This window comes from Uloborus diversus, chromosome 6 (genome assembly GCF_026930045.1).
Source record: "Uloborus diversus isolate 005 chromosome 6, Udiv.v.3.1, whole genome shotgun sequence".
NCBI classification, from domain to species: Eukaryota; Metazoa; Arthropoda; class Arachnida; order Araneae; family Uloboridae; genus Uloborus; species Uloborus diversus.
Genome location: NC_072736.1, coordinates 155,998,119 through 156,021,909, shown reverse-complemented (window position 1 = coordinate 156,021,909; position 23,791 = coordinate 155,998,119). Strand labels below are relative to the sequence as shown.

At 33.3% G+C, this 23,791-nt stretch overlaps 1 protein-coding gene across 1 annotated transcript in view; it reads right to left on the bottom strand.

Annotated features, from left to right (window-relative positions):
• Nucleotides 1-3,008: 3,008 nt before the first annotated feature.
• The window catches only part of LOC129225038 (ADAMTS-like protein 5), a 76,797-nt gene continuing 56,014 nt past the window's right edge, over nucleotides 3,009-23,791 (bottom strand). Inside the window, exons 9-12 of the mRNA XM_054859584.1 lie at nucleotides 21,144-21,993; nucleotides 15,932-15,970; nucleotides 12,380-12,442; nucleotides 3,009-3,525 (exon numbers count right to left, since the gene is read on the bottom strand). Of these exons, the coding sequence (XP_054715559.1) occupies nucleotides 3,206-3,525; nucleotides 12,380-12,442; nucleotides 15,932-15,970; nucleotides 21,144-21,993 (1,272 nt within the window). The 3' untranslated portion in view covers nucleotides 3,009-3,205. The remainder of the gene's footprint in view (nucleotides 3,526-12,379; nucleotides 12,443-15,931; nucleotides 15,971-21,143; nucleotides 21,994-23,791) is intronic.

The following is a 23,791-nucleotide window of genomic DNA, read 5'->3' as shown; positions in this document are numbered from 1 at the left end:
TATCATTTTAATTGAATGAGAACTAGTAGCATATTATTTTGTAATCTTCTGACCAGATTATATTCAAGAGCACCTGAAGCTTTTACATTAGTTATTATCATCAGTATAGATCAAGGAAGTAATAAACAAAAAACGTTGAAAGCAATGAACATTTTTTAAACACAATTTATTATCTTTTTATTTTTAACAGTAGGAATATCTTAGAGAATGAAGATCTTTCATATTTAATCATTTTAGTGGAATGAGAACTGGTAGCATATTATTTTATAATCTTCTGGCAAGATTATATTCAAGAGCACCTGAAGCTTTTACATTAGTTATTATCATCAGTATCTAGCAAGGAAGTGATGAGCAAAAAACGTTGAAAGCATCGAACATTTTTAAAACACAGTTTATTACTTTTATATTTATAACATTATACATATCTTAGAGAATGAAAGTTTCTTAAAGATTTTTTACATAAATTATTTTAATGAAATTAGAACTGATAGCATTTTATTTTCAATTCTTCTGGGCAGGTTCTATTCAAGAACAGCTGAAGCGTTTGCATTAGTTATTATCATCAGTATCCAGAAAGGCAGTGATCAACAAAAAACGCTGCAGCGAACAATTTTTAAATTAAGTTCACTCCCTTTATGGGGGAAAAAGATTATAATTTGAGTTAGAAAAAACTCCGTAATAGATCAGAAATATGTAAAAGTTAAAATTTTATTTTACGATGAATATTATTGCGTGAAAATTTATCCGTCAAAAATATTAATTTGTTTCGTGTATTATGTGTGTTTGAAGCTCAACTAGCCGAAACCCAATGTTATTTTACATACGTTGCTGTGCCTAACGCAATGTGTGTGTGAAAGTATTTGTGTGTGCACTTTTTTTGAACTAAAATTAAAGCATGTTAATCACAAGAAAAAACTGAGATTTTTTTTTTATTTAATCAATGATAAATACAAGTGTAGCTGACAACAAAGTTAAAAAGAAACTTAGTTATGGATGAAATATTGCTTTTTACTTAAAAATGCTTTTGAAATTTCAATATTTAATGCTTTTTCAATGCAATAGCTTAACTATCACTGGTACTTTTATTATTGCCAAAAGCATACTTTCAAATTGCAGTACCTTGATTGGTAGTGATGCTTTTAGATATTATTATACGTTGTTTAATTTTTTATCATGCAATACTTTTGAATATTAAGTAACTTTTTTTAATGTTTTACGACCATTTAACGCTTTAAATGTACTACATCCTAATTATTGTTATTATTCTAGTTTTCAGTGTGTAATATTTTGACTATCAATTATGCTTTTAGATATTATCGTTCAACGCTTTTAATGTGCAACAGCCTAATTATTGTTATTGTTCTAGTCTTTTTGTGTGTAATATCTTAACAATCAATAATGCTTTAAGATATTATCATCGTTTAACGAGTAATACTTTTCTTGTCATTATTATTATTATTTAAAGATATGATTATAGCTTAATGTTTTAAATGTACTGTACTTTTTTAGTTAGTAACGCTTTTAATATATTATATTAGTACTTATTGCATTTAGACTTGCAACACCTTGATTATTAGTAATGCTTAAGATATTATCATCGATTAACACTTTTATTGTGCAACACTTTTTTTTAAATATTGATTTTAAGCTATGAACATAGTATAATGTTTTAAATGTTCAATACCTTAAGATATTACTACTTTTTGTTGTCTTTTAGACTTGCAACACTTTGACGGTTAGTACTGTTTTTGAAAATATTATCATCGTTTAACATTTTTAATGTGCAATACAATTACTTTAAGTAACTGTAAGGTTTTCGTAAACAAACAAAATAAAATTAATAATAATAATAACAAAAACGCATAACGTTTTTTATGTTCAAAACCAGGCAACTATTAATGCTCAAATGAATCTTTATTGCATTTAATGGGCAACACTTCGATCATTAAGCTTTAAGTTATTATCATTGTGCATCATGTTGAATGTGCAACATCCTAACTGTTGATAGTGCAAAAAATAAAACAATTATCATCGCTTTTAATGTTCAGTATTTTAGATAGGCTGAACAAGATTTTAAGATACTATTAATGTTCATATCTTTACTGTGCAATACCTTGACTGTTTATAGTGTTTTTAACGATGAAGGGAAAATTACGTTAAGTGTTTTCATTTTGTTTTGTTAATGGCTATATAATAGTACATTTCTGAATTTTGACAAAAGAAAGAAGCACAGAAGAAGTGCAATTAATTCCAGTATCTAATGCAATGAAATTTGCTTATAAAACAGGGATAAAAGTAAAATAATGAGTTTTGTTTTACAATTATAAACATTATTATAACAACAAACATAATCACAGCTCCAAAAAACAAAGCTAAAATGCTTTTTCTGGGTCAAAAAAGATTCGTTTATTTTTTGGAGCATGATTAAATGTCATGTAGAGCAAAATAACAATCAGCACCATTACTTAGCTCTCAGAGCTAATTCTTTTAGTGGGTTCTGATAGGTTGAAGCTTGGTCTTGACAATGAAACTTCTTTTTGGGGAATAAGTGAAAAAGGGACTTGTTATTGCAGCGAATTTGAGTTGAGATACTTCCTTAAAGCTACTACAAAATTCACTCAAATTAACTCAGCACCAATAACTATATCCAATTAACTCAAAAAGAAGTTAACATTGACAAAATCACACCTCAATTCTTTAGAGACACACAGTACCCCTCCCGAGAACAAGAATTTTAATTCTACTGTTTTTTTAAACGAAAACAAGCAAACAATGTCATTTTATCAAAGCTTTCAAAGCCGTAATCAAAGTAAATTGAACATTTAAAAATTATCCGCTTTGTAGTAAACAGCCAAAGCTAGATCTCCTAACCACAGCAAAAACATCACAATAACACACAACAGAGTCAGTAAGCACAGTTATAAATACTTCAAAATCACACATGACGCTCTGCCCAGCAGTTCTTTTTTAAAGTCACACACAATCCAGCACTGTACAAGCTATATAGAAAGCCCTAAAAAACTGAAGCACACCGACATCAATTCATCCTCAGGATCTACCGAATCTTCTTCCTTCAAGCGTACGGCCGACACGTGACTTGGTGCATTTGAGTTGAATGCTTTTTGAAGGAATTACATCAACAAGTAAAACCACTTGCTTACACAGCAACGCAATTTAAATAACAAACAATTCTTTACAGCTTGCGCTAAGAAGCTGATTTGCATTTCTTTAGTCGGTCCTTCCTCAACTTCTGGAGACGTCTTGCGTATTTTAGATTGTAAGTCCTAACGAAGGAAGACTTGTCCACAAGAAGTCTGCTCTCCCTCTTCCGGTAGCCATTGTCGATGCGACCCATGATGACGTATTCCTTACCTTGACGTAACTTTGGACACCTGCATGCGTCTGGGGACCATATGAATTCCTTTGGAAGAAGAGATAGAGTATTCTTGTAACTTTGTTTTACTTCAAGCTCATACCTTGTTTCTCCTTGCAGAAACTCATAGCCAATTATTTCTGCTCGAATGACTGAAAAGAAAGAAACAACATTAGATCTTAGAAAGAGAATGACTACAGAAGAAACTATCTGTATTTTTTCGAAATTTCATGCACTTGAGAAGTTCACCTTCAATTTAACGTTATATACATTATTAGCAATATAGAATTTGAACAAGTAGGCGCGAAAATTTGAACCAAAATCCCAAAACACCCTGCCCCCCCCCCCTTGTGCGACCAAAACTCAGGGAGATATTCCAGTTTAGTTTTAGGGGCCATACAAAAGGTCAGATTGGATCTTACCGCCCTTTCAGAAGAATGACAGGTCGTAAACTACGAAAAGCAAGGTATATATTGTTCATGTTGCTATTCAAAAATTAATACAAATGTTATTCATGCAAACGCAAAAACACACGACAAAACTTCGAACAATCTGGAAAACCAGAAAACCACACTCTATGCACACGTATAATTTTTAACACATGTTAACTGCTATATTTCCCCCCAAAAGGCGTTATTGACGACGAGTGAAAAGTGGTGTAAGTCACAAAACGCTGCTTTTCATATCTAGTTGAATATTGGTCGTACTAATTTCAAACTTTTTGTGTTGGAATTATTTTTCAATTGAGATTATTTCCCTAAAAATAAGTTAGGGGACCTGGGGCCTGTATAAAAAATTTAATTTCGTATTTTTTGACTCTTTTTTTTTTGCTTCAAACTTTCAATATCTTAACCGTGCATCACATTTTGAACATTTTTGTATTCGGAAGTATTCATCTAGGACTAACGGTTGCAAAAATAGAGGTCTTGCAGATTAAAACAGAACACCCTAAATACATATATATATATATACATAAACATGAGATACATATTTTAAATATAAATTCAAAGGCATTGAAAAAATGAAAGAATAATGTCTTTGAATTTATTTTTAAAATATTTATCTCATATTGTATATGTATATTATATTGTGCTTTAAAGTTTCAAGCAGCTTAGCGCTGGCTTTGAGTGCAATTCTCGTGCTTCTTACTTTATATGGATAAGTCGACTAATATTTTAGTCGCCTGGCAAAAAATAGGCTTGTATAGCATCCTGTGCTCGGTACGGTGTGTTTGGAGAGGAACACACCGGATCGAAATCCTGCTACTCTCTTTATAACAACTACATTTACAATGGTGAACATTGTTTCCTACAAGTTAACGGTATTTCGCAGGGATCCAAGTTATCTTCCGTTTTAGCCAACCTATACTTACACCACTTTGAGAAAAATTTCACCTTTTCCATTCCTAGGGCTTTCAGATACGTTGATGACCTCATCATTTTCAATTATCACAAATTTTTAAATGATTCCAAAAGTATCTATCCTCCTGAATTAGAACTTAGTCAAACCAATGATAATATCAAACAATCTGATTTCCTTGACCTTAATATTTCTCTTTCAGACAATTCCGTTCATATTGATCTTTTTGACAAACGACTTTCCTTCCAATTCCATTTTAATCGTTTGATTTCATGGAATTCAAGTATTTCCATCAAAGTTTTTCGTAGTACCTTGATTAATGAAATCAATAGAATTAAAACTATCTGCAACAAAAATGATTTTGTCTTCAAAACTATTAATTTATTGAAAAGTACTTTAGACTACAATAAAATTCCTCAATCTTTTTATTTAAGTTACATTAGAAAAGTAAGGAATTGCCCAGCAGAGTGAAGTATAGCTCAATTGTATTATTGCAGTAAGGCCACCTAAGCTATGGAGGTTTGTTGGGATCTATCCTGAAAATTTCTGATGTAATTTCCGGACAAAGTTTTATTTGTATTATTTTTATTATCATTTTTTTTTTCAACTCGGGTTTTTTTTTTCAACTTCAGGTTTTTTCAACACCATGTTTTACAAATCCAGGTTCTGCTGCTGCCGTGTCTTAAGTGCATGTTTGCCTGGCACGTGCAGATCATTTCTTTTTCAAGGTCTACTTTCTGATTGTTTCTTCCTTTTGATGGTTCACCTGAATACGCTTTCGTTAATTATTTTCCAGGTATGTTTTCTTGTTCAATTTTTCTCCAAGGCTCTCGGGGAGGGTAGCAAGTTATTGGGACCTTCCCTCTTGCTAAACAGAAAGGGCCTTGTGAACTTAGGGACCGATCCTCCCCTTGAGAAAGTGTCGGTCCCTGGTTCACCTTTTTTCATTTTTATGTTCTTGTGTTTTGCATCTTCAATATATATATATATATATATATATATATATATATATACAGAAAGAGAGAGAGAGAGAGAAAGAGAAAGTGAGGCCTCTCTCTCTCCATTTTTCGAAAATATTTTTCCTGAAAGAGCATGATCAAAAACATGAGGTGACTACTTTTTTTTCTTTATTTTGACCTACTTTTTCTTTCAAACAATAATTTTAACGTTCAGTTGTTGTTTTCAATTTTACTGATGACGTCACAAGTGAACAAGTCGCTAGAGTTTACCAGAATAAAGTTTCAGGCACTTACCAAATTTTTTTGAACTGAATTATTTTTTATTTCACTAACAATTCACGGTCCACTAATAATTGCTTTCAGTGAAAAATCACTAAAAGGCGATTCTTCTTGCAAGAAAAGACAACTACGCGCTCCTATTAAAGATAGGTTTCTTTACTTGTGGCGTCACACAATGAAACATTTTGTTTAAAAATCTGACATTAAGAAAATAATTATAATTAAATGTTGGGAAAATAAAAGTATTTTCTGGCTCCATGCCATTTTGTTTTTTGTTTGTTCTATCTGTTTCAGTGACTGACTGAAAGAAACATCTCCATTATAAGCACTAGTTCATATTTACCATTAGTGTTCATACCTATGGCTGTCAGGTTTCTAACTAATTGTTTTATAATAATTTAGTACCAATGTTTAAAATTATTTAGCTGCTTCATAGTGGCAAGCCCTCGGGCCACGACTAGCCATTTATTTCCATATTTTTAAAATCGATTAAGTGCTGGTTTTTCCAAACAGTTTTTCAGTTTTCTGAGATCTAAAAATGTGAATGAAATAAATTTAAAAATAATTTATGCTATAAAAAGTATTTTTACAAAAGAGGGAATAAACCTTAGATAAAGTTTTGAAATACAAAAAGGATAAGCGTAGTCAGCATTCGCTGTCCCAATGCTTTCCTGTGTCAGCGGTTTTCGTGCAATAGTAAATTAACTGTAGATAGGTTGAAATTAAACGGATATGTTTTACGCATTTAACTTCATTAGAAAAGAAATATTTACCGCAATGTAAGAAGAAAATCTTTTTTCTTTCTCTTTTAAATTCTACATTTATTTGACTTCAATGTAATTGGAAGAGCGAAAAATCCAGTTGCAATGCTACTTTTATTCAATTATTCAATTTAGTTTCTTTCGTTTTCTTTTTCGTTTCTTTATTTATTTGGTATGAAACGATAGTTGGTATAAAATCGTGGTTTTATTCAACTGAGATTACCGTCGCAACTTATTTTGCTGTTACTTTTATTTACTGTGAAACATACGGTGAGAGAAAAAGTTCTGTTCGTTAATCCGATCAGGAAAAAAGTACCTTTCGCTTCACTTAATTTATTTATTCCAAAATAAAGCAACTCTGATTTAGAAAGTAGGTTGTGTTTAAAATTATAAAACCTCACAACCGTGTTTGCTTCTCAATTTTTGTTTTCAAAATACGCATTTTCCTGTTTTGGAATCTGTAGATGAAAGTTAGATTTGACTGAAATGAAATAAAAGCGGAAAAAATAACATGAAGTAGAAATAACACAACCTACTTTTTACCAGTACCTGCCTAGTCTACAAAAAATGCCCGACTCCGGCTTTGACTCTGACGCCACGAATTTTACAGCCTTCGACTCCGACTCCGTTTTCCAAAAATCAGTCCGACTTCACGACTTCGGCTCTGACTCCGTATCCCTGACAGAGTTAAGGATTCGGAGGAAAAATGTCTGACTCCGACTTTTGGAATTGAAAATCTTTTACTCCAAACTCCTACTCTGACTTTTTCAACACAAAATCAGTCCAACTCTGACTCTATGATTCCGCCCCTGACTCGGCAGCCCTGGCAGAGTTAAGGATTCGGAAGGAAAATTTTCTGACACCGACTTTTGGAACTGAAAATATTTTACTCCAAACTCATATTCTGACTCATTCTACCCAAAATCAGCCAGACTCTGAGTCTATGACTCCAGCCCTGACTCCGCAGTCCTGGCAGAGTTACGGATTCGGAGAGAAAATATCTGACTCCGACTTTTGTAAATGAAAATCGTTTACTCCTAACTCCTACTCTGACTCATTCAACCCAAAATTAGTCCGACTCTGACTCTAGGACTCCGGCCGTAACTGAGCAGCCCTGGCAGACTTACGGATTCGGATGAAAAATGACTGACTCCGACTCCTGGTATCTTAAAATCTTCCACTTCAAACTCCGACTCATTCAACCCAAAATCAGTCCGACCCTGACTCCATGACTAAGACTCCACAGTCCTGCCTTTTACTCTTTTGAACGTGATGATACAATCACAAGATTTCTTTGATTTTCATTCCCTCCAACCACTAATAGCTGACTTTACACGCAGTGGAATCTTGTAAAACAAAATACTCAACTCCTTGTCAGTGCGATCAATAACCGATAATTTATAATCCATCGATAAATTACGATAGGCAAACAATTTGTTTCACGACTCCGGTTTCGGAATAATACAAAGAGATAGTTGTCCATCATCTTTATCCACTTAGTAACGTCGGAACTCTTTTCCCTCTGAAGCAACTGAAATATTCAAAAGCTTCCTTAATGATACGTTTTACGAACCTAGAGATAATATTTACCTGGTATTAGGCCTAATTATATAGTGGCCTTGGAGTTTGTGCAAGATACTAATGATGAGAAAATGTTGTTAGTCCCTTTACGTAAATGAGTTGCTGCTTGATGTAATCGCATAGGTGGTCAATGATATTTTCACGTAAAATAAAAAGAGGAAAAGTCCAGAAATGTAAAAAAGGTGAATAATTTCTGAGGTTTACAGAAGATAGATATTTATTTAAAGATATTTTTTTTAACAGAAAACGTTTACTTACACAAATATTTCAGCATTCAAATTTTGCTGTTTGAAATGTGTAGCTTACACTCTACTGGGCAGGGGCTCCCAATCTTCTTCGATTCGCGGCACCCTTTGAAGAATTTGCATTTTCTCACGGTACCCCCGCATATCTCTATTATACTTGTAATACACTGCCAACTCAGTCATTCCAGCCAAGGACTGCAGTTTCGTGCCTATTAGCACTCATCAGCCCGGCATAGGAAGTGACTGAGCTAGAGGTGGAAAACCTCTTAAGGAAGCCAAGAGTGCCAAACAAACTGGTAGCTAATGTAGAATCAGCACTGACAAGACGAGTGACCGAAGCAATGGTTCGGTTCAACTTGAAGATTGAAGGCAAGGCATGGTATTTTCAGTAAGTTAGCGTCCTATAGCCAGGGCTAAAGCAGAAATACTTGAAATACAAGCCTTGCCTTCCATTTTCGAGTTGAACCGAACCATTGCTTCGGTCACTCGTCCGTGTCGATTCTATATTAGCTACCAGTTTGTTGGCACACTTGGCTTCCTTAAGAGGTTTTCCACCTCTAGCTCAGTCACTTCTTATGCCGGGGTGATGAGTGCTAATAAACACGAAACTGCAGTCCTCGGCTGGAATGACTGAGTTGGCGGTGTATTTCAAGTATTTCTGCCTTAGCCCTGGCTACAAGACGTTAACTTATTGAAAATATCTCTATTATACTTATATTCTAATACAATGGGTACTTCGTGGCACCTTTCGTCTCTCACTGCGGCACCCACTTTGAGAACCCCTTAAGCCCAAACCAAGTAATTCCGAAGTAACAAATCATCTGGAATAACGAGAACCGGAAAAACGAGGTTCTACTATATACCTGCGTTTTATGGCAAATTTGGCGCTCTTATTTGGCTCTGATGTCTTACGGCATTCTTGTTGACCATCTTAACTAGGGCTTAAATTAGTCATATCCAGAGAAATTATTCAAGCTCTTATTTCTAGATTAGGTCGTACTTTGGGGGAAACACGATAGACATGTGAGTAGATTTTTGTCCGAAGTATGGTAAAGACTCACCGTTAGTTACAGGGTGGCTAGAAATAACTTGGACCCACACGTAATACACCATACCTTTAATGATGTTGAAAATATTACGATCAAACTTCGAAATAAATATGAATTCATTATTTCGTCTAATATATTTACAAATTTTCATAGTGGCTACCTTTAGGAATAATTAAGAGCTTTAACCTTGTCACAAAATTTTCGGTTCTATGCCGCAACTCACTTACTGATTATTTTATCCCATGCCTTGCATAAGGATTTCTTTGGGGATGCCAAAGTTTAATGAGGTTTCAAACAGAGTAATCCTTGAGTTCAAATCTGGGGGAAAAGGTTCGACATTCTTGAGCTCCAGTGCAGTCCGGAAAATGTGTCTTGCACCAATCTTCAGTGCCATCAGCTCTGTGTGTCGGTGTGGAATCCTGTTGGAAGGTCCATCTTTTGTTTCCAAAGAACTTTTGCAACCAAGGTAAGATAACATCTTCCAACATGCGTTTGCGATATGTTTCTTGACTAATTTTATCCCCTGATCAACAAAAACAAGTGAGATTTTTCCTCTAGCACATATCCCACCCCTAACCATTAGGTTGGGGTTGTTGACGCCGTTTAACAGTGCAAGAAGGTCCTGGAGACAAGGTTGTTTGATAAACTTCCTAAAACTTTGGCATCCCTAAAGAAATCCTTATGCAAGGAATGGGATAAAATATCAGTAAGTGAGTTGCGGCCCAGAGTCAACTGGAACTGAGTTTTGACGCAGACCAGGAACCCGTGGGTCGCGATCCCAAGAGGGGTCGTGAATAATTTCTTATGGAGACGCGACAATATTCCTGTTTTTGAAATAAGTAATAGCCGTGGGCGTCCAAAACTAACCTGGCGTCAGATGGCCATACAGAAAAGAAATGCCTTTGGTTGTCCAAGCTGGAGGAATGCCAGAGTGGCGGCATTAAACCGGTCGGGATGGAATGCCACGCTAGCGGCTTAATGCGCCATTAGGCGTTAAGAGAATCAAGTCAATTCAAACTATAAAAGAATTACATTTTTTTAAAAAAACAGCATCAATTTTATTTTCCTTTGCAGCGATCTTAATTATGGTTAATTTTTTCCAAAAAGTATGTTTTAATTTTTTTTTTCACAAAAAGTTGTCATCGAGTTAAAATTATCACAACAGTTCGTTGTATTGTGTGTTACTTTTTGTAAATTTAATACTCTTGATTTTCTATGATTTGGTTTTTGCAACAAATGTGTGCTAAATTGGAAGAGGAATCGAGTGCCAGAGTTTTGAACCTGCATGGTAGTACATATTAAAATTACGGTAGCTATATTTTCCTGAATTCTACAATGATTGTGTTTGGCGAAGGACACTTTAGGAAGTACATATGTGTGTGGTCGCGGATCATTAAATTAGCCAATTATTTTTAAATTAAAAAAGAAAAACCGACATCTCGATGGAGTGAGAATTAAATATTATTCAAGACCCCTCCTTCGAGAAAATGCACCGTTCAAACCACGTGACCAGTGACGTATCGCTCGGCTGACGCAAGTTGTCACAACGTATGAAATTTAAGGTTTCTCGGGTTTCTACGAGACCCCTCATCAGATCCAGACAAAATTACCATGGGACCATTGAAAAGTCTACCCTTTCAAACAAAAAGAGAAATTTTTAAATCGATCCAGGCGTCTTGAAGAAATCAGAAAACAAACACAAAAAGCAGCAAGACGAATACATAACCTCCTTCGAAGTTGGTTTAAAAAAAGTGTCGTTTATCTCTTTGAAGACACTTAACTGTGTAGCAGTGCAAATACCTTTGCTGTCTCTTCAAAAGAAAAAAAAATAAATTGTTTCAACAATATTTTTTTTTAGCAAATATTGAGATTCTGACATTTAAAAATATAATTCATAACTTATTTCAATTGATAATTCATAAAATAATCTTTTAAGGGGGTCCGGGACACAAAAATCCTCAAATTTTGCAAATTTTTTTTATAATTTGAAAAATTGCTCCGTTTTTTTCTGCTTAAGAGGACGTTTGAATCTTGTTTCTACCTTAAATAGAACGAAAGTTATAGTTATTTTTGTTGCATGCATCTAACGAATGTGTACATAACTTTAAAACTTTAAGCGCGTTTTTCTCCATGATGCAATTTTTCCCGATTTCCTGCATTCAAACTCTTATAAGTCAGGAACCGATAGAGATAAAGTAATGAAACTTGGAGCATATCTTTTTCAAGCAATTTACTTTAATTTTTATTCGGCGAATTTGAAAGAAACGTTTACTGCAAAAATTATGATTTTTTTAAAAAAAAGTATCTTCGAATTTTTCGAAATTTTTCTTCAAATATTTTTTATTTTTTATTGAATCAATATTTTTAAAATCGCCGAATAAAAATTAAAGCTTAGATATTTGTGCATACTTTTTTGAAAAAAAATTGAAAATTGACCAAAAATATTTTGAGTTATAGCAATTTAAAGCAACCCCATTTTTTTGAAAAAAACTAATTAAATTTAAATAAGAAAATAATTTTTTTTCATATTTATGTTATGATTTTGCTTATTAAATAAATGATGAATCAGTTCAAAAAATTTCAAAACTCTAAAGTACATAATAAAAATTTTTTCAAAATGTGTCCCGGACCCCCTTAATTTCGGGTACACATGTCTCTTAACTCTCTTTAAATGCTTAAAAGAAAAGATATTTAAATACGGGAAAACACAATTAAAACCACGTTAATTCACATGTTAATTTTAAATTAAAAATCTTTTCAAAAGTTTTCTTACCAAAATCACTTTCACAGAAATGTTTCGTCTGATTTCGATTTCTTGGACAAGGTTCACAGGACCCTGAAATTGATAAAGTAATTTAATTATTTCATGAATATCAAATAATCCCTAAATAGATCAACTAATTAATTTTGTTAATGAATGCGTGTTTGAAAACGCAACATTCAAAGCTTACACTTAAAAAAATATCTTTATTTTTATATGCTTTATTAGTCTTGCAGAAAGAAATTTATTAGTAGACTTTTTTTTTTTTTTTTTGTTAACCAGACACACTGTTTTGTTTTATTGGCCACATAGAAAACGCTAGGAAAAAAGAGGTTAGAATCTTTAGGTAAGTTTTTCTGCGTGACTTTGACGTAAATAACAAGCAGGACCAATGTCGTTCTTTTTAATAATTTGTTCATCAGAGGATCGTTCATTCAACGCTTTCATTTGAAAGACTTATTTCATTTAAATTTTAAGAGTCCATTGAAATTCATAAATACAAATTATTGAAAATAATAAATTAGTTTAATTGTAAATATTTTTTAAAACCCAGAAAGTAGGCGATAAAAACAATAAAACCTTATTCCTTAATCTACTGGCGTAAAAAATTGGCGCCAAAAAGCTGAAGAGCAAGTGAAGCCAAGCGCTTTATTATAAAGTAGATAAATAAAACAAAAAACTTCGTTGTCTTCTCTTCTTTACTAAGTATTAAGCAGAAAGTCTCTCTGTCTGGATCTCTGTGACGCTCATAGAGCCTAGATCGTTCGGCCAATTTTTTTCAAATTTGACACAAAATTAGTTTGTAGCATGGGGAGGGGGGGCACCTTGACGCGATTTTTTAAAAATTCGATTTTGTTTTGTTTTTTTCTATTCCAATTTCAAGAACATTTTACCGATCAAATTATCATAACGTGGACGAGTAAATTACCAAATTATCATAACATGGAGCCGTAAAATGGGCGAGTAAAACTAACATGCAAGTTGGCGAGAAATCAATTCATCATCCATTATTTGCAAATATGCAGGCTAACCAAGTGACCTTTTAACTTTCTACTACGGGCAAAGCCGTGCGGGTACCGCTACTGTGTAATAGACACCAATAAAAGTAAAAATGAACGAATGAACGAACTGAAACAGATGTACTTTCAGTGCAATGTTCAAAACCGTTCGCCGCTGAAAAGAACGGTAGTTCATTTTTAAAGAGATCGTACTGTGACATTCATTTTAAGAAGCCGCTCTTTTTGATCCGTTCGTTCATGACCGACACAACTAAACCCCCACTAAACAAGCAAAAAAAAAAAAAAAAAAAAAAAAACCTGAATTTGTGAATAAGGAATTTTCAGCTGAAACTTGATTGTTCCAGCTTGTTTTGAAGTGCAACTAAGTTTGTGTGTAATCAGTCGAAATGGAATATGAAAAATCCGTTCTGAGCAATATCACTTCCTACAAATATTTCCTCGATTTTTGTCGAGACCTTAATAATTTAATTCATTTGTGACACTGTACGACAGACATAATGGGGTTGTTTCCTTCAGTCAAAATTACTACTTTTAGTCACTGAAATTGACAGAATAAGCCAAAAAAGCAACATGGACCCAGAAAATACTTTCATTTTCCGAACAGTTATTTTTTAATTAATTTTTTTAAATGTCCGAGTTTTCAAACAAGTTGTGGTCTTGATGACGTTACAAATGATGCACTTTGACGCATCTTTCTACCGCGTTTCCATGATACAATAATCAAGAAGCGAATTAAATATTGCGCTCTACGCTTGCTATCAACCCTATCGTTGCCAATACACGTGAGTAAAGATGCTAATTAAATATTTTACTCTTATCACTGAATGGCATTTCAACATTTGTGATGTTATCGACAGAAGCGTAAACAATGAATGCGCACCGATTTAAGTAATTTTAGAAAAATATTAAACGTAAACAAATTTATCAAAAAAAGGTCAAATCCTATGTTTTTAAGCATGTTCTTTCAGAAAAAAATACTTTAGTAAACGACCCCATTGAAGATAATAATTGAAGTACTATAATTTGCATCTAGTGTTTCGACGAAGTAGAGTTTGTGTTGCGCTTTGAAAGTCGTGTTAAACACTTAAAGTAATTTATTTTAAAAATCTTTACCGTCTAAAAATTAAATTAATACAACCTTATATTGACTGGGGTGAATAAATCCGAGCACACAGTTACTAGGTCAGCGGTACTCACAGTATTTTTGACATTGATACTACAGTAACAATATAATCTTAAGAAATGCTTCACTAAAATTTCGCTTTTCCCTACTTTTCACAGGAATTTAAAATTTTCTCCCCTCTCCTTAAATATATCAAAATATAAGGTTGAAATGGAAAAACAGGGGGTGGAAATTTTAAATGTTGGCGAAAAGTCGGAGAGATACCAAAATGTCCAACTGATGTTTATGAAGCTGTCAACTGATATAAATAAATAATACTGGAAGATATGCTAGAAACGGTAAGGGTTCGAAGATATCATGATATTTCCGAAAATATCGAAAATATCCGATATTTTGATATATATCGGATATTTTTGGTATATATCCGACACTTTCAATCAGCACAAACTAACGTCTTCAAAATAGTAAATGAATCCTCAAATCACTCTTTATTTTCCTACATCATTATTATATGTAGACTTAAAATTAATGTTTCTCTCATTATTTATCTGTAATACTTCATTTTACATTTTTGTCAATTTTAATAAAATTAATTTAGCATTAGCCGTTTCACTCTTTTTTTCTTCTGTTAGCTACTGTTACATTTATATGATTGAGAAATAAAAAATAGACATTAGTTGACGCACAGTCATAAGACATTTTCTATTTTTCTGACGAACGTTTAATGTTTAATTAGGCACTTTTAATATGATTTAAAATTCTTACATTACTAATAGTAAAAATGAATGTAAAATAAAAAAGAAATATTACATTACTTTGCTGTACTAATGATGTAATAATACATCATAAAAATATAGTGCATAACTTTTTGGCTATTTTTAATAATAAATGAACAATATTACTTTGATTAATATAATTTTTATATTTAAAATACCGTAGTTGAAAAAATAAATGTCGAAAAACAAATATCGGATATGTATCATGATATATATCGACTGATATGTATCGGCGAACCCTGGAAATGGTAGTAGGGTTCTTGGATAAATTTGCGTTTCTTTAATAAAGCTGTGTTTGTTAAATCTGTGTGTGTGTGTGTGTGTTTTTTTTTTTTTTTGAAAAATTGGCTCCTATTTCCATTCTGATGTTTCAATTTTCATAGAACGAATTAAGGATTTTTGCTTTTTAGTTTCGTATTGAACAAAACAAAAAAGAAAAGAAAGAAAGAAAAACAGGATCTGTATCGTATTTTTTATCTGTGCAAATTTAAGCACGAAATTTTTATGGAACTGTGTGAAAATCAAGTCTTCAGTACCACTGAATATACAGAAATTAGAAAGATAGTAAGAGAAAACATTTTTCCATAAATACTGCACATAAAATCAAAATATATTTCTCTGCTTCAACAGAGACTCCTATTCTTACCTCCTCTTGTCAACCGAGGTTTTAACTGTTGTTTGTCTCCTGTAAAAAAAAAAAAAAGTGATTAGTTTTTTGTATCGAACATGAAAGTTATAACTGTATATTTTATTATGAAACTACCTACGCATTTCAACTACATTTAAACAGAAAGCAATACAATCACGGAAACATGGTTTAGATAGACTAAGCCATTGATATAAATTAAACGTATGTGAGAAATTATATTTTAAACATTATTAAGTCAGTAAAATTTTACGCAAGAGGTTAAAATAGAAAAATACTTTATTGGAAAAAAAAATTATAATAAAAGTAAATATTAAGTACTAGAAAATCGCCCATCAAGGTATGATGGGTAAAATTTGCTTCTACATTTGAACGAAGAAATTGCCTGTTTGGTGATATTTTGATTGTTGAAATTGTAACCCTAACTCCAGTGGATTAACCCTGAACTCCAGTAGATAGCGTTCATTGTCGACCATTCTTCCGTTTCTTTATTCCCCTGAAATGAGTCTTACCAGTAAAACAGTTAAGTTACCGAGTCCAGTTCAGCCTAGTCAAAATAAAGCAGTTCCCTGCATGTCAAACCTAAACAAAAAATATAATCAAATTGTCATGCTATGGAGTGAGTTTCATTGTTGATGACGTCAGCGTTACTCGATCAGTGAATTCGCTGTTATATATATGAGGATGAGCTAAAATAATTAATGCAACTTTTTTTGGTTTGTTCTTAAGAAACCAGTCGGCATTAAAGGACAGGAAATGGCTAAAACTAATTTCACAAAATCTTTTTTAAAAAAAGTTTTTTTTTTTTTTTTTTGAATATTTTAAGCGAACAAGCTAAATACCCCAGCAATGAAGGTAAAAAAATTGGCTTTGTCGCAGCTAATTTAGGGAAAGCTGATTTTTTCAGAATGTTAGCAGACCAAGTATACACTAAAAAAACACAAAGTCCCGACCCCCACCCCTCTTGCTTTCCTCTACACCCCCTCCGAAACATTGCAAAAGCAGTACTCTGATTATACGCTTTTCGTGTCGCAACTAATTAAGAGAAAGCTGAATTTTTGCAGGATGTTAAAGCTTAAAGTATACACTAAAAAACACAAAGTCCCAACCCTCACCCCTTCCGAAACATTGCAAGAGTAGTACTCTGATTATACGCTTTTCGGGTCACAAATAACAAGGGGAAAGCTGTTTTTTTTTTTGCAGGATGTTAGTACTTAAACTATACACTATAAAAAAATAAAGTCCCGACCCCCCCTCTTGCTCTACCACCCCCCCTTCCAACCCTTCCGAAACATTGCAAAAGCAGAACTATGATTATACGCTTACAGCTCAAAAATTAATGATGTTATCGGGGAGTTCCTTCTTTTATTTAATTCCTAACAATATTGTAAACCAGCGGTGCATAACCTACGGCACGCGGGACACATCCGGCCCGCGAAGCTGATCTGTGTGGCCCGTTGCTTTAAAATGTTACAACTCTAAGAGTGCGATTAATGAGAATGTTACAAATTAAGAGCCAGATATTTAGAAATAAGTTTCTGAAAAACAGAATGCATTTAACAAAATAGGTATACAGTAATAACAACAATTATTGATTTGCAATTTTCTTTCCTTTTCCGTATTTTCCCATTTCATTTAGAAAAGAGTAAAATATTTTAAAATTTTATATGTGCTCTAGCCCGCGAGAACGATTTTAGTATGATCTGCGGCCCTCGGGAAGAAAATGTTGGGGACCACTCTTATAAACAAAATTACATAAACATACACTTTTTATTTAGATAGCTCAGTTTCACCATTTTAATAATTTAATCATATACAGAAAACTCACTACAATAAGTAACTTCAAGAAATTATAGCTTTTTATCTATATACCTCTTGGGAAGAAATGTTTGGACAAAATTTAGAGGTAATAATATAATGACAGTCATTTAGTTGAAATGGAGCAACAACATAATGACGTTCACTTTCAGTTTTACTACCATAATGCATTTTTAGTCACAAACGTTTATAGTTCGTTTGTGTCGCCAATAGTAGTCTACAAAATAATGTCAATGTTTGGCTAACTATTTAAGTCTTGCATTAAATAAATCAGGAATAGTACATTTCAACTGATTATTTCCTCTCAGCGGATATTATTAATGTTTAATATTACTTTCGGTTATTATTTTTTAGTCTTTTATAAGGGGTCAACTTCTAATATTTCGTTGGTTTGGCCTGAAAATATTGCTACAGTGCTTTCCACTAGTGTCCACACATTGACGTGCAATCGAACCAAGCTTATTGACAAATACAGTTTGTAACTCATAATGTTTTACAATGGCAAGATAGTAGTTGGAGAAGCTCACTATAGCAGAGGTAATCGCCATGAGCTTAGGAATCAGTCTGTTTCTTGAAGTATATTGACAACCCGACTCTTCTGGGGGAAGTTTAAAACCTAACCAAGTTTGAATATGGTGGTAAACCCTAAAAAGATGTTCATGAGCGGCGTCTGAAGTTGGTGGAAGTTTGGATAATCAAAATTTGACTTCAGGGACATTTTTGCTATTACTTTTGTATTCACAAACTTTTATTCAAACTCGGTTAGGTTTTAAACTTCCAGTAGAATATGGGGTTGGCAATATGCTTCAAGCAACTGACTGCAAATAAACTTCTCCTAATAATCCTGCAATTGTAAAACATTGTGTGTTACAAATTGTAGCTGCCGTAAAGCTGGGTTCGATTGTACGTCTATTTGTGGACACTGCAATGGAATGCACTATAACAATATTTTTGGACCAAACATTATTCTGTAGACTATCAGCGACACAAACGAACTAAAAACTTTTGTAACAAAATATTGCATTTTTGTTGTAAAACCTTAAAGTGAACGTTATTACATTGATGCTCCATTTTAACCAAATGACTATTACAGATCATCATTGTATTTTTATCTATAAGTTTTGTTCTAACATTTCTTCCCAAGACGTAATGATAAAAAGCTGTTGTTTGTTGAATTTATTTTTTGTAGTGAGTTTTCTGCATGTGATTAAGTTAGTAAAACAATGAAACTGAGTTATCTACATAAAAAGTGTATGTAACATAATTTGTTTATAACAGTGGTCCCCAATCTTTTTCTCCCCATAGGGGCCGCAGATCATACTAAAATCGTTCTCGCGGGCTGGAGCACATATACCATTTCAAAATGTTTTACTCTTTTCTAAATGGCATGGGAAAATACGAAAAGAAAGGAAAATTGCAAACAAATTTTTCTTATCATTACTTGTTTCTTCTTTTGTTAAATGCAACCTGTTTTACATAAGTCAATTTCTAAATATTTGGTTTCAAATTTGGAACATTGTCATTAATCGTACTCTTCGAGTCGACATTTGAAAAAAAAACAGCGGGGCACGTGGGTCAACTTCATGGGTCGGATGCGTCCCGCGGGCCATAGGTTGGGCATCACTGGTTTCTCATATTGTTATGAGTTAAATAAAAAAAAGGAATCCTCGGCAACAGCATTAATTTTTGAGCTATAAGCGTATAATCATAGTACTGCTCTTGCAATGTTTCGGAAGGGTTGGGGGGGGGGGCGCAAGAGGGGGGGTCGGAACTTTGTGTTTGTTAGTGTATACTTAACGTGCTAACACCCTGTAAGAATTAGCTTTCCCTTAATTAGTTGCGACACGAAACCTTTATTGACTGGGCTAAAATGGACAAAGTACAAAAATGCTTTTCTAAGCATGTTTTTTTTAAAAGTTATTATAATTTTAAGAATTAAATAAACAGAAAAAAATCATCGAAACAATAAATCTTTAGATGTAGCATGAAGATAATACTCATTCCAGGAGATATTCATAAAAATACAAAGAGAAAAGAGCTTTACTAGAGCTTTTATGATTTTTTTATTTTTACTTGTGCGGGTTTCTGACTATACCTTGCTCCTGAATAAGTCAAAAGCGGCTAAATTAAGAGATATTTAATCTCATTAAAACCTATGTGAGCAAAAAGAAAGTACGTATTATTAACAATCAGAAAAAAAACCCTTTGTTTACACAGAAAAAAAAGTGAGTAGGGATTTTTTTAACGCTCTCTCTAGACCTGCTGTACTCTTTTCTAAACAAATTTGATCGTTAGATTAGGATTTATGTTGGATTCACATTTTTTAACGAACCTAATGCAAATTATTATTATTCTGATTACCTTTATTTGTTTATTTGTTCCTTTTTTTGAACTGTACAAAACTGGATGATTTTTTTTCAAATGAAAAAACCAAACCATGGGAATGTGGAGTTCTGAGAAGCATTTTTCGGTGGAGGAGTGGGGGTGAGGGGGGGCTGACATATTTCTCATGTTTTTAATTTATTTATTATCATCTTATTTCCACGAGAAAATCAACTTAAAATGATGACTAACAAGTGAAAGATATGCCAAATATATGACCTATTAGATATACTTGTCACTTGTGTCAGTGTAATCCCACGATAGTTCAAAGGTTAAAGTTTTAACAGGAATGGAATTTGGTCACGGCTTAGAGCGAAATTACGTTACATTTAATAGACATTTTAAAGATCAGTTTGTTTTTGTGCCAAAATAAGGAATGACTGTTTAAAGAAGTTACTCTCATTGTCATCATGTATTACATTCTTTCGATATGCAGATTGCATAATATGCTTACGTAAATGATTCATAGATAATACAAATGATTCACAGATAATATGAATGATTTATAGATAATATAAATGATTCACAGACAATATTAAGCTTAAATCACGGTCCATAAGAGCATTTTTCGATTAAGCCAAAGCATGCCCAGGTGTAATTGTTCCCATAAAATTGAAGAATGAATTAGTGATGTGCCCCCAAAATTGTGATGCCCAGGTCCGTGGACCTGCAGGACCCTGCATACGAGTGGTTAAGCTAACCATAGAATTACAAACAAAATTTACTTGTAAACTACAAACCAGGCTAACTATTTACCCCATGGGTTTTTTGCTCGTAAAATTGTTCTGGGAGCTGTAATCTGACTTAAAAGTACATGATTTTTTTTTTTTTGTGTGTGTTCCATGCCAAGGAAAATGGTGAACAGAAAATTCACTTTTATCAAGGTCTAGTCGGTGAAAATACGATTTGAATAGGTAAGAGTGCTGAAAACCCATTTCACCTGGGGTTGATATCTACCCCGGTTTGTAGTTCAAGGGTTAAAAAGAAAGATGTATATTTCATTTTCAATTACCATCTCTTGGACGACTCTTTTGAGTCTTGTGCACTTTTCCATCAGGTAACGGCAACACTGCTATAGACAATGGCGTTGGGGTAAACCGTCCTGATGCATTAACATACACCTCATCCTTGTCATTGGAGTCAACGGAATACTTCAGCCTACCGTTTGGCACATAATTCCTGAGAGCTTTATCCAGCTTCTTGTCTATGTCTGAGGCATATCTGGAAGGCTTTCGGAATTTGGTCGAATCGTACTTTCGATCAGCAAAGAAATCGTTTGGAATCAAGTTGTCCGAACTTCCTTTTTCATCCGGGCTGCTGGAGTCTTGCTGAGTCAAAACAGGAAGTTCATCGTCGAGATTACTTCGTTTGATTGGCTTTGGAATCGATGCATTCCGATACGTCTGGTAGTAGTCTGCAACAGGCTGTCTTGAAAGGTATTTGGGTTGGTACATTGGCAGCACCTCTTTCCTAAGAAGGAATTCTCGATTTGGGGAATACTCATGGGCTCTTCCAAGTTTTGAGTGTACAACCGATGGCACGAAATTATCTTTATCATCCATTATTGCTTCTGTGGTTGTGGCAGTGGTGGGAATATGGCGGAATATAGGAGCGTCCCTCCGCTGATAGGGTTTCTCCCCGTATCCGTATGCGAATGCTGGCTTAGTGGGGTGGTGGTGCGTATGAGTTACCACATTTGGCTTTGCTATGGATGGAACTGGTTTGATAGTTGTTGTTGAAACTGGTCTTGATGGTTCTTTGTTAGACAACGGAACAGCATATTCACTCCCGAAATGATTGTAGGTTTGCTTAGGAAGCCAATATTCGTAGTGAATACCACGGTTTTCACTTCTGAGAAGAACCTAAATGAAGAAAAAATTAAATTTAGACAACAAGCGAAGAAATTCTTTAACGTTTTTTTGCATTTACATTTTGTTAGGCACAACAAACTTGGTAGCTAATTATACTTTCTATAGTACTGAACAGCGTAACTTTTTACGTCTTCAGCTCATTAAAAACGCATGGTTAAATTAAACTTACTATTGGTCTGTGCGCAGTTAGTATTTCTATTTATTTTCTCTTAATGTATCTTTTTTTTTATTGCTTTTTTTTTGGCCAACCCTTCATGAGAAATATTTTACTCTCGGTATTCTCACGGATACTAATGTATTACTACTATTTAAAAAAATATAGCACTTATACTTCTCATTTCATTGTGAATTTATCTTTTTCCAGTTTCTACAGCTATTGTAAATTACAAATGCATTCAAAATTATTCTAGATATCTAGATCATACTTACTCATTTTTAAACTTCAATTTTAAAGTGCTCTGTTAAATATGTTGTTCTAAGTACTGCAGCTGAGACACATGCAATACTAATCAATTTTTCGTCATTAGCTGGCGCGATACGCTTTAAGAGGAGAGGGTTAATTATGGAATTTGGTAAAGGAATAACGAAAATCTCGTGCAGCAACGAGAAAAAAAAATAGGTTAGAGAAATAATGTACTATATAAGATGAGCATATGAAATGTAAGAAGTTAAATTTTAAAAGCTTAATGCAAAGTAGCAAAAAACAGTGCACAGTAGATGAGAAGGCAGATCATCAATATTCTTTTTAAATGTATGTATTTGAGAAGGTTTCAAAACGGAAAAATATCGTGGTTAGAATGAGAGTGGGGAAAGTCGTTCTAACAGTTTCGAGTAAATGGGTACTGTAAAAAATTTTTTCAAAAGAATCAAGAACGTTTAAATTGTAACTTTCTTTGCAAGGTTTGCAAAGAAAGTTACCATTGTTTTTAAGAAATGAACTTTCTTTTAATTAAGATTCAACGTTTATCGAAAGTTAATTGCAACTTGTTTAAAAGAAATTTTAAATGACTTTCACCACTATCATTCCACATTTAGAATGGGTTTATTCAAGTTGTAAAATGTTGGCTTGAACCACTCTCATTCTAACACGTCCAAATAAAGGAATTACGGCTTGATTCTTTTATACACTTTTAAACCTATTCAAGAAATAATGTGACCGAACAAATTTCAGAAGAGATTTCATGCCTATCATATAATACAAATGTTGCATTGAAGCATAAAGAATAACATCAATGACAACAACTTATTTATCTGTCTATTTGCAAGATTTGTGTTTCGAAAAAAACAAACTTTTGTCAAATCAGGATTCAACATTTATCGAAAATCACTTGTTACTTGTTTAAGAGAAACTTTTAATGACTTGCACCACTATCATTCTACATTTAAGATGGATTTACTCAAATTGTAAAATTTCGACTTGCGCCACACTTTTTCTAACTCGTCTCAATAAAGGAATTGTGGCTTGAATTTTTTTATGCGCTTTTAACCCCATTTATGAAATAATGCGACCAAATAAATTTCAGAAGAGATAACCTTTCTATTATATCACACAATTTATGCAACGGAGCGGAGAGAATACAACAATGACAACAACTTATTCATATCCCTATTTTTGCCGAAAATGTTCATTGCAAATGTGAAATATAAATCACAATGTACATTAAGGGAAATAGCAATATAAATTCGGCCTATCCCATGGAAATAAATATTCAACATTAACTCTTGCTGAAACCGCCTTTTATAACATTAAAAGTAAATAATGGACCATTACAATGTAGATGGAAATCTG